General features: G+C 40.9%; 1 protein-coding gene across 50 annotated transcripts in view; it reads right to left on the bottom strand.

The window, feature by feature from the left end:
* The window catches only part of NEB (nebulin), a 225,713-nt gene that overhangs the window by 18,083 nt on the left and 190,771 nt on the right, over positions 1-16,859 (bottom strand). For all 50 annotated transcript variants that reach the window (XM_005573144.5, XM_045367036.3, XM_065525475.2 and 47 more), the window contains 12 exons: positions 16,601-16,711; positions 15,904-16,008; positions 15,258-15,362; positions 13,093-13,197; positions 11,434-11,544; positions 10,936-11,046; positions 10,194-10,307; positions 9,349-9,453; positions 4,362-4,466; positions 3,274-3,378; positions 2,545-2,637; positions 1,830-1,922 (listed from right to left, as the gene is read on the bottom strand). In XM_005573144.5, the coding sequence (XP_005573201.3) occupies positions 1,830-1,922; positions 2,545-2,637; positions 3,274-3,378; positions 4,362-4,466; positions 9,349-9,453; positions 10,194-10,307; positions 10,936-11,046; positions 11,434-11,544; positions 13,093-13,197; positions 15,258-15,362; positions 15,904-16,008; positions 16,601-16,711 (1,263 nt within the window). The remainder of the gene's footprint in view (positions 1-1,829; positions 1,923-2,544; positions 2,638-3,273; positions 3,379-4,361; positions 4,467-9,348; positions 9,454-10,193; positions 10,308-10,935; positions 11,047-11,433; positions 11,545-13,092; positions 13,198-15,257; positions 15,363-15,903; positions 16,009-16,600; positions 16,712-16,859) is intronic.

The raw sequence follows: 16,859 nt of genomic DNA on the forward strand, positions 1-16,859 counted from the left end.
GAGCATCTTTACTTGAAATTTTTACTGCTAATTGCTGGATCAAGTAAACTAGTGTTTTCTGAATTGGGAGAAGTCCATATTTTTTAGTAGTAATATCGAAGGACTATGCATTTTAATGAAAACATTAAGGAACCTCCACTTTCTGAGCCTCCTTAACTCTTAACATTAAGTTTTCAGCCTAAAGGACTGAATGGGTTCTTTTAAATGGATGGATTCCCTGGTGTATTAGTGCATGGGGTGGGGAGCAACATACCCAGATTTTAATTCTTTTTTTTTTTTTTTTTTTTTTTTTTTTGAGACGGAGTCTCGCTCTGTTGCCCAGACTGGAGTGCAGTGGCGCGATCTCGGCTCACTGCAAGCTCCGCCTCCCGGGTTCACGCCATTCTCCTGCCTCAGCCTCCGGAGTAGCTGGGACTACAGGCGCCCGCCACCACGCCCGGCTAATTTCTTTTTGTATTTTTAGTAGAGACGGGGTTTCACCGTGTTAGCCAGGATGGTCTCGATCTCCTGACCTCATGATCCGCCTGCCTCGGCCTCCCAAAGTGCTGGGATTACAGGCTTGAGCCATCGCGCCCGGCCCAGATTTTAATTCTTAAAATCGGTGACAAGCTAGGCATGATAGCTTTGTTTTGCAAGGAAACTTCTAGGAACCTTTGAACATCTACCTTCTTGGTAACAAAGTTGCATTTCTTTACTCTTCACCCAACAAAGCAGCAGAATTGATCACAGACAACAGCACAAAGCAAACCAAGAAAACCAAGAAGTTGTAATGCAAAGTGACAAAGGAGCCTGGGCTAGCTTTCTCAACCCATATTAGAGGACACAAAACTCTAAATGAAATTTGTACCACAAGGAAGCCAGAGTATAAGCAGGGAGTGAGAAGGGAATGAGATCTAAATAATATGAACAACCTGCAAGAGAAATACCAAGTATCTTTTAAAGAAAATCAAATGAGAGCTCAGTCCTCCATTGACGAGGGGAGTCCCAAGACCAAGGTCCTCACCTTTTATTGGCCATAAACTATTTCCCAAACTTCACATAGTCTCTTGCTAGTAGCCAACACCTGCCTAGACTCTGCCTATGGATGGGAAAAGGGGTGGGGGTGCAGAGCCAGGGCTTGCTTGACAAAAGGTCAGGACAAATGTGCTAACCTGATATTTCAGGTGTTGGGGACACCCGCCCCGCAATAAACTGCACAGGTGCCTGAAATTCCCATGAGAGAACAGGCTTAATGTATGATACGCCATTGTAGGTCCATCACAGCCTGCACCACTGCATTTACAAGATGGAGAGAGCAAAGAATACAGGACAAGAAATCTTGAAAGGGAGGGGAGAAGAGACTTCATATGTCTACCCAGGGTCTTTTTGGACACTGGGAATCCTATCATTCATATGATGTGTCACACATAACACATACACACATGTTTTATATATATACACAAAACCAAAGTATGTTATACTACTTCTGTGTTTATATGTATATGCTTTTAGTTAAATTACTTGAGATCATCCCAATAACCTTATTACTACCATCAAAACCTTTTACTTTGGAAACGAATGGCATAATCATTAAGAAGCCAAGTCCATGAGCTTCAAGTCAGTGACAGGTAGGAAAAGAAAGCCAAGTCCCTTCTACTCCTTGATTATGAGAAGAGAGGTTTCTTAACTACTTTTGCAACCTGTAGTGACCCCATCAAGACTAAGGGAGAATTCACAACATCCCCAAGGCATGGAAGCTCTTAATAGGAAGCAGAAGGATGAGAGAGCACCAGGGTAGCAATTGGGAGATAGCCAGTCACACAAATGCAAGCTGAGAGTATGGCCACTACCGAGCTGATGTGCTTCTGCGTCTCCTTCACACGTTTCACTTCAGGCAGGTCAGGGATTGGAGTTCCTTGTCCTATTGCTTCCTTATACTTCACCTGCACATTTAAAAATGGGAAAAGGTATTATTACATGCTGGACAGTTATTCTTCCCAACATGTACATGTTCTTTGTAACCCCCAAATTTAAAAAAATCAACAATGTAAATAACGCAAGCTTTATACTTAGTGTGAATGGGACCTCATTCTGGTATTGGGTAACTCATTCTGATATTGGGTAAGAGGAGAACAATTCCGAGGACAGGGACACTTTGTCTCTCTCTTGTCTCTTTGGGGCAGGAGTGGGGAACCCTATTTAGACTGCAGCCCTTTCCTGTATATCCCAATGTCTTTATGGCCAACACGTCATTTGACTAGGACAAACAGATTCACATTCATATATCCAGGAAGATTGGTTCTTTGGCTGTACCGGATTCTACCTTCTCACAAGCCTCTCCGTTTTTCAGATGTAATCTCTCCCTCACGAAAACCGCCAAGGCACTGCACTGAGTATGAGATGACTCTAGCCACTGGTGTATACCGTGTGGTGGTGGTACACAGGCACCTATTTTAGCAATATAAGCTGTTTCTGGTGACAGAGGCTTTGAGTGCAATTCATAGGTCATTGTAAATTATCAAAGGGAGGCAGAAAATATTACAAGTGCATCCTCTGTGTCTTTACCGAGCTAATGTGGTCCTGTGTTTGTTTCACTCTCATCATCTCAGGTGTCTTTCCGATAGCCGTTCCTGGTGAGACATCCTCTTTATATAAAACCTGGGCATTGAGAATCAGGACGGTGTTACACAGAAGAAAGGAAAACCCAGCAGTTCCTGGAGAAAGACTAGGACACATGGCTTCTGTGAAAACGATGTTCCCAGGCAAGTGCCAGAGCATCGCGCCTGACATTTCCATGTCAGTACCAGTGACTCAGACCAGATATACAACATGGATCACTTTCCAGATCTTAAGATTTCTTCTAAGATTGTGGTACCATACTAACACAGGATGAGAAGAGCCAGGAAATGTGGATTAACAACAAAACCCTCCCATATGTAACACAAAATCCATTAAAGAAATGCAAAGTCAATCAGTTATTTGGGGGAGAAATAACAAAAGAAATCACAATGTCAAAAAGAAATCTATCTTCTTGAAGCAAGACAACACATGTTACTATTCTGGGATTTTAAAATTTAAAAATAAAAGTTACTTTGTTAGCAGATATAAAGTTATTTCAAATGGTCTCTGGAGAGAGGATTTTGGAGCAAAGTATGGGGGATTTTAGCAAATCACTGCTAGTATTACTGAGGAGGTTAGATGTTAATTGTCTATCAATATAAGGCTAGTATATTTTTAAAGAGGAGAGTGAAATGACCAGGTTAGCATTAAATGCAAAATAAATAGTAAATATACCGAGCTGAAATTCTTTTGATTTTCTTTTACACGCAGTATTTCTGGCGTGTCTTGAACAACTGTAATTTTTCCTTTACTGTTTTTAAGGTCACACTGGTATTGGAGCTATGAAGAAAGAGTAAATATCTTGTTAAGATTTCAACATTGCTTTATTTTCTTTATTTGTCCTATATTATGTAAAGGAAATTAAAATCCTGTATCTTTAAAAAAAAAAGTCTGTGCCACAATAATTATGGTCTGGTAGCCCAAGGGAAATTATTTGATAAGAATTTTGTGGAGAAACTAATTTTAAAAAACATATAAAGCTAGGGGTTTGTTTTTGTTTAAGTATCTCTTGCTTAGATTTAACTTTGAAAAAGATAGATGTCACCACTAATGGAAAGCGGTGATAGTTCACATAAAGAAAGCCACTGACAGGGTTTAGGATACACTATCCCAAAATATGGCACCTTGACATTTGAAAAAACAGCAGAAGCAGGAGGGTTTTTCCGGCCTTCTCTGTTTTTTCCTAAAGCGGATAATAATTATCTGATCTTCGTTTAAAGCAGGCAATACGCCCCTCCTTCCAGAAGGGTCCTCCCTAGACCCAGAGGATAGGAGCCAAAGACAGAGATACTAGGAGAATCTGAATAAACAGGCCTTGCTAAATCACCTGTTCATTACCATTGGATCATACCCCTTTGTCCAGTCACACTTCTGCATCTCTATCCTTAAAAATACACACATTTTCCTGTTTCTTTGGGTCGTCATTTCTGAAGCTTTTATTAAATAAATTGTATGTGTGTCTCTTGTTAATCTGTCTTTTGTTACAAGAGTTTTAGCCATGAACCTTGCCATGGGTGGGGAAAAGATACTATTTTTTCTCCCCTACACCACCAACGAAGTAACAGATGAGTCTTTCATGCTGTGATTTGGGATTAAGATGTAAGGTGAGCCCAGAGATGAATTGAGCACACACTTCCTGGGGCAGGATGGGAGTAGCAGAGGGCTGCACAACAGCCCCACTGCAGGCCTGGGATATCCAGAGGCATCTTCCTCAGCACCCCTAGGTGCCTGTGGGCTGTGTCTTACATTTAATAAAAACTTACAAGGCTGAAGTTCTTTTGGTTCTCCCGGACTCTCTGCATCTCTGGGGTGTCCAAAACAGTCTCATAATATGACATGGACTTCTCAGCATCTTCCTTGTACTTTTTCTGGGAATAGATTCCAAGAAATAAGGAGGGTAAACACCACAGGGATGTAGGCCAGTGGGACCTAAAATAGCCCTTCCAGGCTCAGCAGAGGGAAAGTCCTTTGTATTTTCTTAACTGTCCAAGGATGTTAGGGCATTGCAAGGAAGAACCGTCTCAGTCAAAGAGCACCATACTTTTCCTTTCCAGGAACACTGAGCCCACACGTTCAGTAGGACCTATTGTCATGGCAAAGCTGGCAGAGGGGGAACCTTGCTAGCTGGTCCACAGGAAAGTCATAGCCAGCAATGCCCAGAGAGGGAGATGGGGATGCCTCCAGTGGCAGTAGTCCTTGCTGGGCTGGATGAAGCTATGTAGCCAGACTGCTCAACAAGCTGGTGGAGAGAAGCTGGAGGGTTAAGAGTCAAAGACATGACCTTTAGAAAGCCTTAGCTGGTGACAAGATGTTCACTGAGCCATGAGCAGGTGTGGTCAGGGCTCCCGGCTGCAGGACTGGGCGGGCAGGCGGGCAGGCAGGCCCAGAGGCGTTTCCAGAATATGGCTCTTGATGCTGCAGAAAGCAGCCTGACAGGACTGGCAGCTCTACCAAACAGACACACCTGGAGCACCACTAAGGCCAGCTGACTGGCCAAGGACTACTCTGAGCCAGACATCACTCTTCTTTGAGCTCCCCTGTCCTGCCCCAGCCTTTGACTGGAGAGACATATCCATAGAGGCTGCTCTTCCAGATACCAGTGGGCAGTCAATCCCACCACCAAACTGATCGTCTTTATTCTCTGCAGCAGAACACTTACACTTTGCCTTTAGAGCCTTATTTTTCTTTCATCGCTTCTCGCTATGTCCTTTCACTTCTCTCTCTAGCTTAACTTAACTCCAGTTTTTCCCACTTTTCAGGGAAGTTTTGGTTTATAGGGCTGAGGGCTGAGGAAAGAGACTAGCCACTATTATAATGGGGATAAAACTATCCTGTCTCTATTTATGTTGTTAATATAGGAATTACATTTATAAGTATTGAAATTTGTAATCTTGCCAGAGACAACAAAGAAACAGTTTCAGCCAATGAGAGATGTAGGCCTAGATTTTATTAATCTAAATGGAAGCGAATTAAAGACAAGATTTTTTGGAAGAAAAGGTAGTTCACCAGGAACAAATGTTTTGTTCATGAAAAAGTCACCTAGATGACTCCTTAGCTATGTAGGTGTAAAGAAAACAGTTCTCATTGTCCTGGGAAAAGAATAGAAACAATCCTCCTTTTATTTTTATTTTTATTGTTTTTCTTTTATTTTTTCCAAGATTAAGCAAAAGCTACCTCAACTGGTTTGCAGAGCTGGTGCTAATCCCTTAGAGGGGTAATCACATTTGAACACGGAACTTGGACATATTCTGGGAGAAAGGGACCTAACTCCCTGGTGTTCCCAGACCGAATTGAGGGTTGGGCTGCTATTTCTCGTGGCCCAATAACGAAATGCAGATGAACTGGGGAGGAAAAGAGGTTTTCGGTTTTGGGTTTTGAGACGGAGTTTCGCTGTGTCTCCAGGCTGGAGTGCAGTGGTGCAATCTTGGCTCACTGCAACCTCTGACTCCCTGGTTCAAGCAATTCTCCTGCCTCAGTCTTCTGAATAGCTGGGATTACAGGTGTGCATGACCACACCCAGGTAATTTTTGTATTTTTAGTAGAGATGGGGTTTCACCATGTTGGTCAGGATGGTCTCAATCTCCTAACCTCATGACCCACCCTGCTTGGTCTCACAAAGTCCTGGGATTACAGGCGAGAGCCACTGTGCCCGGCCAAGAGTTTTTATTTTTGTAACTGGTTACTGGGAGAAGTCCTGGAAATTATCGCTAAACTCAAATTATGAAGTTTTTCAGAGCTTATATACCTTTTAAGCTATATGTCTATGTGTAAGTGTTCATTCATCTAAAGACATAAGTGATTTTTTTTTTCTTTTTTTTTGAGAGGGAGTCTTGCTCAGTCGCCCAGGCTGTAGTGCGGTGGCGTGATTTTGGCTCACTGCAAGCTCCGCCTTCCAGGTTCACGCCATTCTCCTGCCTCAGCCTCCCAAGTAGCTGGGACTACAGGTGTCCGCCACCACGCCCAGCTAATTTTTTTGTATTTTTAGTAGAGATAGGGTTTCACCGTGTTAGCCAGAATGGTCTCGATCTCCTGACCTCGTGATCCGCCCACCTCCGCCTCCCAAAGTGCTGGGATTACAGGCGTGAGCCACCGCGCCCGGCCATCTTCTTTTAATTTATAACTAAGGTCTGAGTTCTGAAGACCTTCCTCTGGAGCGTCAGTAAATTTACTTAATTTAAATGGGGTCAGGTGCTGGGGTAATTACTCTTACATTGTCTCCTGCTAAATCAGGGAGGTTTGAGGAGTTTCTTCAGACCCTCAATAAACTTGTTTGTGGAGGCCTGGGGAGTTTTTTTAGACTCCACAGTAAAACTTGTTTAATTCTACATGGGTCCTGTTAAGAATTCCTTCATTATTTTGTTATGCTTTAAGGCCCAGGAAAGGCCTAGGCAAAACTTTTGGTGGGCTTTTGTTACATCCCAGCCTTTGTACAGGGACACTGGCTTTTAATATCTAACTTAACCACTCAGTTAGTACTGAAACAGTTGTGAGACCTGGCCTGCCATACTGGCATTAAGTATTCAGTAGAGTGGTCCCCACTTATCTGAGGTTTCACTTTCCACGGTTTCAGTTAACTGTAGTCAACCTTGATCAAAAATAAGAGTACATTACAATAAGATATTTTGAGGGAGAGAGAGACCACATCCATGTAACTACATAACTTTTATTACAGTATATTGTTATAATTGTTCTATTTTATTATTGTTAATCTCTTACTGTGCTAATTTACAAATTAAGCTTTATCATAGATGTATATGTATAGGAGAAAACAGTATATATAGGTTTGGGTATTGTCTGTAATTTCAGGCACCCACTAGAGGTCTTAGAACATATCCCCCTCAGATAAGGGGAGACTACTGTATAGTATCCTAAATTTGTGAGTCAGCTGACATTGCTTGCCTTAACCCCCAGGTATGAGGTTTAAGAATTATAAATACAGATTCTCCATTGGAAATCGAGAAGCAACTTTGTGGAAACACAAGCACCATCTCACCAGTATTTACCATTCAACTGTAAATACTGATCTGAACTGGGGAGGAACTAACTTGCCTGGCTATATTTTAGGCCTTGAGGAACCAGCCAGAGAGAGCCCCAGGAGAGCAGAGCAAGTGACTTGATCCTACACTGGGATAGGCCCATGTGCTGAAGCTTTCATTAAAGATCAGCAGTATCAAAAGCAGAAGGTAAAAGGCTGGTGAGCCTCTCACAGCCCAAAGACTGTCAGCCTCCCTGGCTCCCTCAATGAACACAACACGATAATTCAGAGCTCATATAATTTTGGTAATTTTTAAAAAGCTAATTATTCTTCCACATCCCTACCCTTCAAAGAAAAGAAAGATTTCTACCATTTGAATACACCTGCTTCCTAATCAAACCACTCTCTAGTGATAACTATATTTTTCATGTGTAATTTTACAACATACAACTATATGTTGCCAATAAAGGGTTGAAATCCTTGATTCCCCAACCTGATTGGTCATTAAGAGATAATCTGTGAAAATTAAAAACAAACAAAAATAGATTTCCAGAGCCTACCACAGATTTACTAGTGTCAAAATTCCAGAGTTGGACCAGGGAATCTACATCCCCAGGTGCCTATAAAGCACAGCTAGGGCAGGTTAACTACTGCTTTGGAACTTCTTGATCAGAAGACAAGCACAAATTCTAATCTGGTGCCACTCTAAACAAATTGCAGACTCCTGACCATCACTGACAATCGTTAATACAAATGAGGGCATATCCTGGGGTGTGTGGGACAGCCTACTTTTCTTCATCTCTCTATTTGTAGGAAGATGGAGAGTTATTCATCATGAGGGGAGTCAGGGGTTAGACTGTGTGGTCTCAATCTCAATCTTGTTTGAGATTGGTAATCCAAATGTGGGCTACTTTGTTTCTTCCAGATTTGCGCACACATTTTTAAAGCCACATGATAAGAGATTTTACATGTTAAAATATTGATTCATTAATTACAAGTTGTACCATGTAAGAGTTCTTCAGTGCCTTAAAATTCCTGCATCGTAGGTTACCCTCTCTCTCTCGCTCCCTCTTTTTTTTTTTTTTTTTTTTTTGAGACGGAGTCTTGCTCTGTTGCCCAGGCTGGAGTGCAGTGGCATCATCTTGGCTCACTGCAAGCTCTGCCTCCCAGGTTCATGCCATTCTTCTGCCTCAGCCTCCCAAGTAGCTGGGACTACAGGCCCCCGCCACCACGCCCGGCTAATTTTTGTGTGTTTTAGTAGAGATGGAGTTTCACCATGTTAGCCAGGATAGTCTTGATCTCCTGACCTCGTGATCCACCCACCTCAGCCTCCCAAAGTGCTGGGATTACAGGCATGAGCCACTGCGCCAGGCCTGTCTCTCTCTCTTTTTTCTTTAAGAGTCTCACCCTGTTGCCCAGGGGACTCCAGTGGTACAGTCACAGCTGATTGCAGCCTCAACTGCCTGGGCTCAATCAATCTTCCCACCTCAGCCTTCCTAGAAGCTGGGACTGGTGTGCACCACCACACCTGGCCAATTTTTGTAGAGACAGGGTTTTGCCACATTGCCCAGGCTGATCTCAAACTCGTGGACTTAAGTGATCCACTTGCCTTGGCCTCACAAAGTGCTGGGAATACAGGCGTGATCCACCGCACCTGGTGAATCTCTTTTTTATTGGGAAAAACTGTGATTTGAAAAATCTCTTAAGGTATTAATGGAAGGACTTCCATTCTTCCGTGATTGGGGTTTGAGTGATGGCATGACGAATGTCCTTACCTGGCTTGAAAGATTCTTGACTTGTTGGGCATGAATGATCTCTGGAGTATCAACCACAGAAGTGAAATTGGCTTTCTCCATTTCTGCTGATTGCTTGTACTTAATCTGTAAAAGACACCCAATAGTTGGGTAAATGTTTACAATGTGCACAACAGTTGTTGGCTTGATTTGATTAAGAGGTGAGCCATATTTCTTTTCCAAGAGGGACTTATTCATTTGACATTCAACAGACATTTCTTCCTATTTTGTTCATAGTTTTATACTAAAGAGTGAAATTCAGTAAGAAAGGTCAAGTCCTAGCTGTTGAGAGAAGATCTAGTTGGATGCAGGATGGGATATGGGTAAGGAGGGATCATCAGCAGATAGTAAGGCATGGAATGTTTATATACAAGCTGGGAGGATGACAAATAAGCAAAAGACCCATACCAATGAGCATTAGACAAGCTAAGATGCCTAAAAACTATTCTAAACTTAGGGCTTGAAAGGAGAGGAAGAACTCCCAAGATATTCTAAGCAAGGAATTCCTGGCATCAAATGAGTGGATTGACTCAGAAACAAGGCCAGGATGTCGAGTCTGCCCAGCTCTAAAAAGCTACTTAATTCCTCAGTTTCTGCCCTTTGCTCTGCATGTCCCCAGAGCCTATGGACTCAGAAAGGCAGACAGCAATGAGCCTGGCAAAGGGTCCTCCATCCTTTCATTGGGGTGGATTCCTCCAGGCAGATGTTCAAGAATGCCATTGTATGCATGTGACTGTCACCAATAAATCAGATGACAGAGGGACACTTGATGTCCTTAAAGTTACAACTACTTTCCTGAAAGATTGACATCGAATAGTAGCACTGACCTGACTGGCAATATCAGTAGCATTCCTGGCCCTCATAAAATCCGGAGTTTCATTGGCCATGGCATTCAGGCCTCTTCCTTTGACTTCCAGTTCCAGGTCTCGCTTATATTCTTTCTATAGTAGCATTAAAAGAAAAAAAAAAAAGGTACCTAAATTCTACTACTAGGTAATAAACATACAGAGTGAATATAAAGTCACACAACACACCACCCCAGCTGTCACAGATAGTGTCGCTTGCTACTCTTCACCTTCACTCTTCCGTGTGGTAGGATGGAGTGGCGTCTGCAGAAGCCCTCTAGAGGAAACTATTCTATGCAGGTCAATATGGGTCAACAGAGGCCTTCTTTTGAATACTTTTAGCATTCTCTGCTTAGAAGATTAGAGTATAAAGTAAATTGTATATCTGGTTTGGTACATAACTAAGATTACACTTAGGTGCACACACCACTCCAGTGTAGTGTTTTTATGTAAATGAGCATACCAAATATATCAAATTAAATCAAATAGATTATAACCACCACAGAAACATACTGTTATAATATCCATCAGAAATTGAGATATATTTTACGTAATGGTTAACAATTATGTTGGATATGGAATCTGAAAATCAAAAGCTCTGTTTTTCTCTATTCTGTTTTTGTTTTTCTCTATTCTGTTTTTGTTTTGCTTTTTCCAGTATGATTTGGCTAACAAAGAAATGATGCTCTATGAATTATGTGCAGGCTGTCAGCTGTGGGCCTACCTCATTGAGGATTTGAGTGGCATTCTTTGCTCTTAGCATGTCAGGTGTATCTTCCATTTCAGTGAGGCCCTTCCCACGGATGCTTTCCTCTAGATCTTTCCTGTACTCTTTCTATATCATGAAAGAAAAGCAGAAACACTGACAAGAAAGCCTAGATTGATCCTCTTAGGCAAAGAAGAAAAAAATAAAAAACAATTCCAATTTTTAAAGGGTTCACAGTTCAGTAAAAATATGAATAAAGGCAGGGTATAAGCATGATCAGTTAACATTAAATATCAAATGAAAACTTGAAGTTAACAGAATGCTAAGATAATATTCAAATAAAAAATTAGAAGAATTAACATGGTAATAGATTAGGTGGTAGTACCAAACACATGAGAACCCAGTTTGAAACCCACAGTTAGGTGGTGATGTAAATGGTAGGAGGAACACATTAATGAGTGTCATTAGTGCAATTATTTGGATTAAGAGGGAAAGAAAACACCAAGTGGGCACTACCTCGCTTGCTATTTTAGTTGCATATTTGACATGTAACAAAGCTGGCGTGACCTCCAGGCCAGTCAGGTTTCTGCCTTTAATGGACTCTTCATAATCTTTCCTGTATTCTTTCTAATGTAAGTTGGAAGGAAAGACAAGTTAAAAAAAGAATATTTATTACAATTTATCTCTCCATCTCAGGAAGAAAAAAATTACAACATTTTCTATGTATGGGCTCTTAACTGGATCATAGTTCTGCTAATGGTCACACATTTGAAACATGTATGATTGTACTTGAAATATTTTGTCTGGAGCAAATGACCACAAGGAAACTCAGAGGCTGAGACACTTTGATGGGCCCCTCACTCATCAGTCTAACGTTGTGACTGGGGCAGGCCCTTCGCAGAGTGAAAGGATGGATGCACCATCAAGACTCTGAATCCTCTGTTGTCTCTTCTGAACTTTCCCACATCTTTCTTAAGGTGACAAAAGATTTTATTTCCGAATTATAAGTCAGTGATGCAAGGGGAAAAAAATGGCAGAGGAAGGAGAGCCTAAGGCTACCAAATGCTAACTTGCTTTTTTTCCTAATCATGACCTGTTTTTTTTTTTGGATATGGGTTCTTGCTATGTTGCACAGGCTGGCCTCAAACTCCTGAGCTGAAGTGATCCTCCTGCCTCAGCCTCCTGAGTAGCTGGGACTACAGGTGTATGCCACCACACTCAGAGTTTTGACCTGCTTTTTTTTTTTTTTAAATCACTGAACAGCCTAGGTGGGCAGTAAGGCACAGAGGAATTCTACATTTGTGTCCACTCTGCCTCCTTGCCCCATCTCCTCTCCAGTCTCCAGACTTGACTGACTCACAGAGGGGCTTGGAATACATGTTGGAACTCTACTTTTGTAATTTTGTTATTTTAATGGAATTTTAAATTTACAGGAAAGTCACAAGAACAGTAGAAGAAACTCCTATAGATCCTTTACTCAGATCCACCAATTGTTTGAAACCATTTTAAAGTTTTTATGACCTGGCATTCTATCACCAGAAAGCTCCACAAACTGCTACTTTTATTTAAAACAATTTCTCTTTATAGTTGAAGGAAGAGAGGCAAATGGAAATTCCAAATAAGCCCATTTCCCACTGAAAACAGACTAAGATTTAAGATTCCATTCTCTACTCTTGATTAAAAATGACAAAAAAAATTTAATGCTTCTGCTTACAATTCTAGAATAAGGAATATGGCATCTTAACTTTTGATTATCTGGGGTCTTGATAAACATCTTGATCACAAATACCCTTCTGTTTGGTTTGGGGCATTCTACTAAGAGTAGAGCATTTCAAAGCCAAAGGGGTGTCTGTGTGTTGGGAACTTTTCATTCATAAAGGAAAATCCAAATTACATTCAGTATAATTGGTTTGTTAGGAATAGTTTTCCATGTTCTAATTTTACAGAAATGGTTGTTGAAATAAGACGTATGGTAAATATCTACTTCCTAGAGCATTTTTAAAAACATAACTGAACCATAGGATTTCTGAGATGGAGAAGATTTTAGTGATCACATGATAAAAAGTTTTATCAGCTGCCACTTTTGGATGACAGGAAACTGGCTATGTCGTGGGCAGAGCTTGTGTTCAGCAGTGTGATGGATCGTTGTTGTGTGGTGGTGTTTTTTTGACTTACCCCACTCTGCATCTGCTGAGACTCTTTGGCAGTGATGTACGTTGGTGTTTCAAAGTCCAGCATGGGTTTTCCTCGTTCCTTTTCATACTTTTCTTTGTATTTCACCTGGTGATAGAAAGCCATGTTAGATATTTCTCCTGTGGTCAATTCCTAGACAGCAGTTTAAGGATAGTATTTTTTAATTGATATATTCTGTCCATTGGATGGCATCTCATTGCCACTCAAAACAGTGTCCTGTTATGTTTCAGATCCAGTACATTTTTGTTGTTGTCTGGGTGTTGAGGGGATGGGTACCATTACTGTCTGCAAGGCATAATTAGGATTGGGATTCAATTTAAGGAGAAAAGAATCATTGACAAGAATCATCTGAGAGAAATGCCGATGCAAGAAAACGCATGGGGAAAATCACCCATAGATGAGGTTGGTCTATAATTGATGGGTAGCTGTAAACACTTTAAAATTATTAACGCTATTAGCATTAATCAACATGTCTGATAAAAATCCTCAGTTTTTCTTCCACAAGAACTTTTTTCAGAGACCTGGGGTCTAGATTGAATGGATAACACATGGAGCTTTATTTATAAGTAAACAACTCTATGTGGGTCCTGATTGGCCATATATTTAATGTAGCCAATCAATTGGTATAAAAATGAAAACTACTTTACATATTGACCCACTTGTTAAAAAACCTGGCATTCTCAAAAGATCCTCGACTGTTGTTTAAATACAATTTCCTCATCCTCATGACATGTGGTTAGGAACTGGGGGAGCCACAATGTTTGTATGTGACAGAGGAGAACTGGAAAGACAGGTGAACGCCCTCATGCACGCAGCACCTTGATGGCAGTGCTCAATCTCTGAGCTCTTGGGTTGTAACAAGATGTTGGAATAAAGGCCTGGGGTCACATACTGCTCCACAGAAGACATGAGGACATTTCTAGTAGTTAGCCCTCATGGTTAATGCCCAACAGAGGACCTAAATAATGCTGAATTTGTGATACAGGAGGTCATTTGATAGCAAGTTCTTTCCTCTGAGAATCTTCAGTTATAGTCATGAATTGCTTAACAACTGGGATACGTTATGAGAAAGGCTTTGTTATGCAATTTCATCATTGTGTGAACATCACAGAGTGCACTTACACAAACCTAGATGGTGTAGCCTACTACACACCTAGGCTATATGGTATAGCCTATTGCTCCTAGGCTAGAAACCTGTACAGCATATTACTTTACTGATAATCTGTAGGTACTTGTAACACAAGAGTATTTGTGTGTCTTGATATCTCTAAACATAGAAAAGATACAGTAAAAATATGGTATTAAAGATTTTAAAATGGTACACCTGCATAGGGTAGCTCCATTATAATCTTATGGGATCACCGTCATACAAGTGGTCTGCCGTTGACCCAAACACATCATGTGGTATATGACTATCTTTTTTTTTTTTTTTTTGAGACAGAGTCTCGCTCTGTTGCCCAGGCTGGAGTGCAGTGGCCGGATCTCAGCTCACTGCAAGCTCCACCTCCTGGGTTCACGCCATTCTCCTGCCTCAGCCTCCTGAGTAGCTGGGACTACAGGCACCTGCCACATTGCCCGGCTAGTTTTTTGTATTTTTTAGTAGAGACGGGGTTTCACCGTGTTAGCCAGGATGGTCCCCATCTCCTGACCTCGTGATCCGCCCGTCTCGGCCTCCCAAAGTGCTGGGATTACAGGCTTGAGCCACCGTGCCCAGCCGGTATATGACTGTCTTACAAATTTAGTAATTTTGTAAATTCCCAGAAATGCTTTCAGTAGTAGACCTGATCATATCACTTCTCTGTCTGAAATCTTCCTGACTCCCTATAATCTACTGTAGTGTTCCCTAACCTGGGGCACAAACCAATGGGGCACATTGGAGTTACCCTGAGGGGTTTGTCCCCTCATAACACACTCTTTATGCTTCCAGCCCCTGTCAGTAGCACATAATTGCATGTATATTTCTCAACTATGTGTAGATGTTGTTGTAATTTATAACATAAGAATTTGTTTCAAAAAGTTACCAAATTCAAAACCCCTTATATCTTTGTGCATTTTCTCAAACAATGGAGGGAATCTATGAAATTTTTTTTCACATTGTACTGTGGATGAATGTGCGCCAGAGGAAAAATTGGTCTTGATCCACTTACTATACTCTGTAATTCTGTGGCCTCTTTTAGGTGCAGCTGCTCCAGATTATCGGGTATGGTGTGGTAGTGGCCTTTACTCTTCTCATACTTCTTCTTGTACTGGTACTGAGGGGAAGGTGGCAAAAAAGACACATTGATGGAGAAGCTGCTCAGCATTCCTATTTTTCCTCTTTAGATTAGACATTTACACAGCACCATTGTCAAGATCAAACTAAAAATGGCAAACACTGAACAGGAGGTCAAGACAAAGTTTTAAAAATGAGGATCCAAGTTCAGTATTGTCAGTTAAGATGTAAACACTTAGGTTGTGTGGCTTGTTCAAAGTAGGTGTTATAAGTAAAAAGTTAAAAGTGAAAGAAACTATTCCAGAGGGTATTTCTATGTCCTTAGGGAAAAGGGAATGATTACTTGGAGGGCAAAGTTTAAATATTCTAAAACAAAGAAGCATTTTTGCATTCTGAGAGGTGTTATAGACAATGGAGAATTGGTAGATTAATGTTGTCATTTGGAAGAATACACTCAAATGAGAACAATTTTGTAATCTAGTGTTTCCGTAGCAAAGAAGATGATGCATGTGGGCTCAGAGAAAGAATTTAGTTCCAAATGGGTAAAACGAGCTGTTTCTGGAGCAGATGACTGAGCTTACAGAACTGGCAAGTTGGCTTGTATTCAGGACATGATTCATGATCAGAGACTCCTTCATGTCAGTCACAGGTTTGTGAAGTTTCTTCAGGTCAGCCTTATATTTAACCTATGTGTTAAGGGCGGAAGAAAGGAAATCACATAAATAGGACATGGAACAGCACTAATGAAAATCAAAGTGAGATAGCCCATCATCAAACAAATGCTGGAGATGGTGATGAAAAACCATACCTCATTCATAGTAGCCAGAAGGCAGAAACAACCCAAGTGTCTGTGAGCAGATGCATGGATAAACAAAATGTGGCATATACATACAATGGAATATTATTTAGCCATAAAAAGGCATGAAGTTCTGATATATCCTAGAACATGGATGGACCTTGAACATATTATGCTAAGTAAAATAAGCCAGACACAAAAGAACAAATACTGTTTGATTCCATTTATATGCGCTCTCTAAAATAGGAAAATGCAGAGAGACAAAAAGTAGATTAGAGGTTCCCAGGAGCTGACGGGAGGAGGGAATGGAGAGTTTTTGCTTAATGGTTATAGAGTTTCTGTTGGTATGAAAACATTTTGGAAATAGTGACAGTAGTTGGATAATATTGTGAGTGTTATAAATGCTACTGAATTGCACACTTAAAAACAGTTAAAATGGCAAATACCATGTTATATATTTTACCACAATTTTAGAAACATACCTCACTTGCAAGATTATTAGCATCTTTCATGACTTTGTAGAGCTGGCTGTCTTTTGGATTGTATTTTGGTGTCTTGCCCTTTTCTTTATCGAAATTTTCTCGGTATTTAACCTAACAGCAAATGCAAACATCCAAATTATTCCTGGCATCAATCAATTTGGGAATTGGGGAATGGTAGAAACAGAAATGCCAAAGAATATGCGTTATACATAGAATGATCATATAATCTATTATCCAAACTGGGACATTTAGAGTAAAG

Source organism: Macaca fascicularis, chromosome 12 (genome assembly GCF_037993035.2).
Source record: "Macaca fascicularis isolate 582-1 chromosome 12, T2T-MFA8v1.1".
Lineage (NCBI taxonomy): Eukaryota > Metazoa > Chordata > Mammalia > Primates > Cercopithecidae > Macaca > Macaca fascicularis.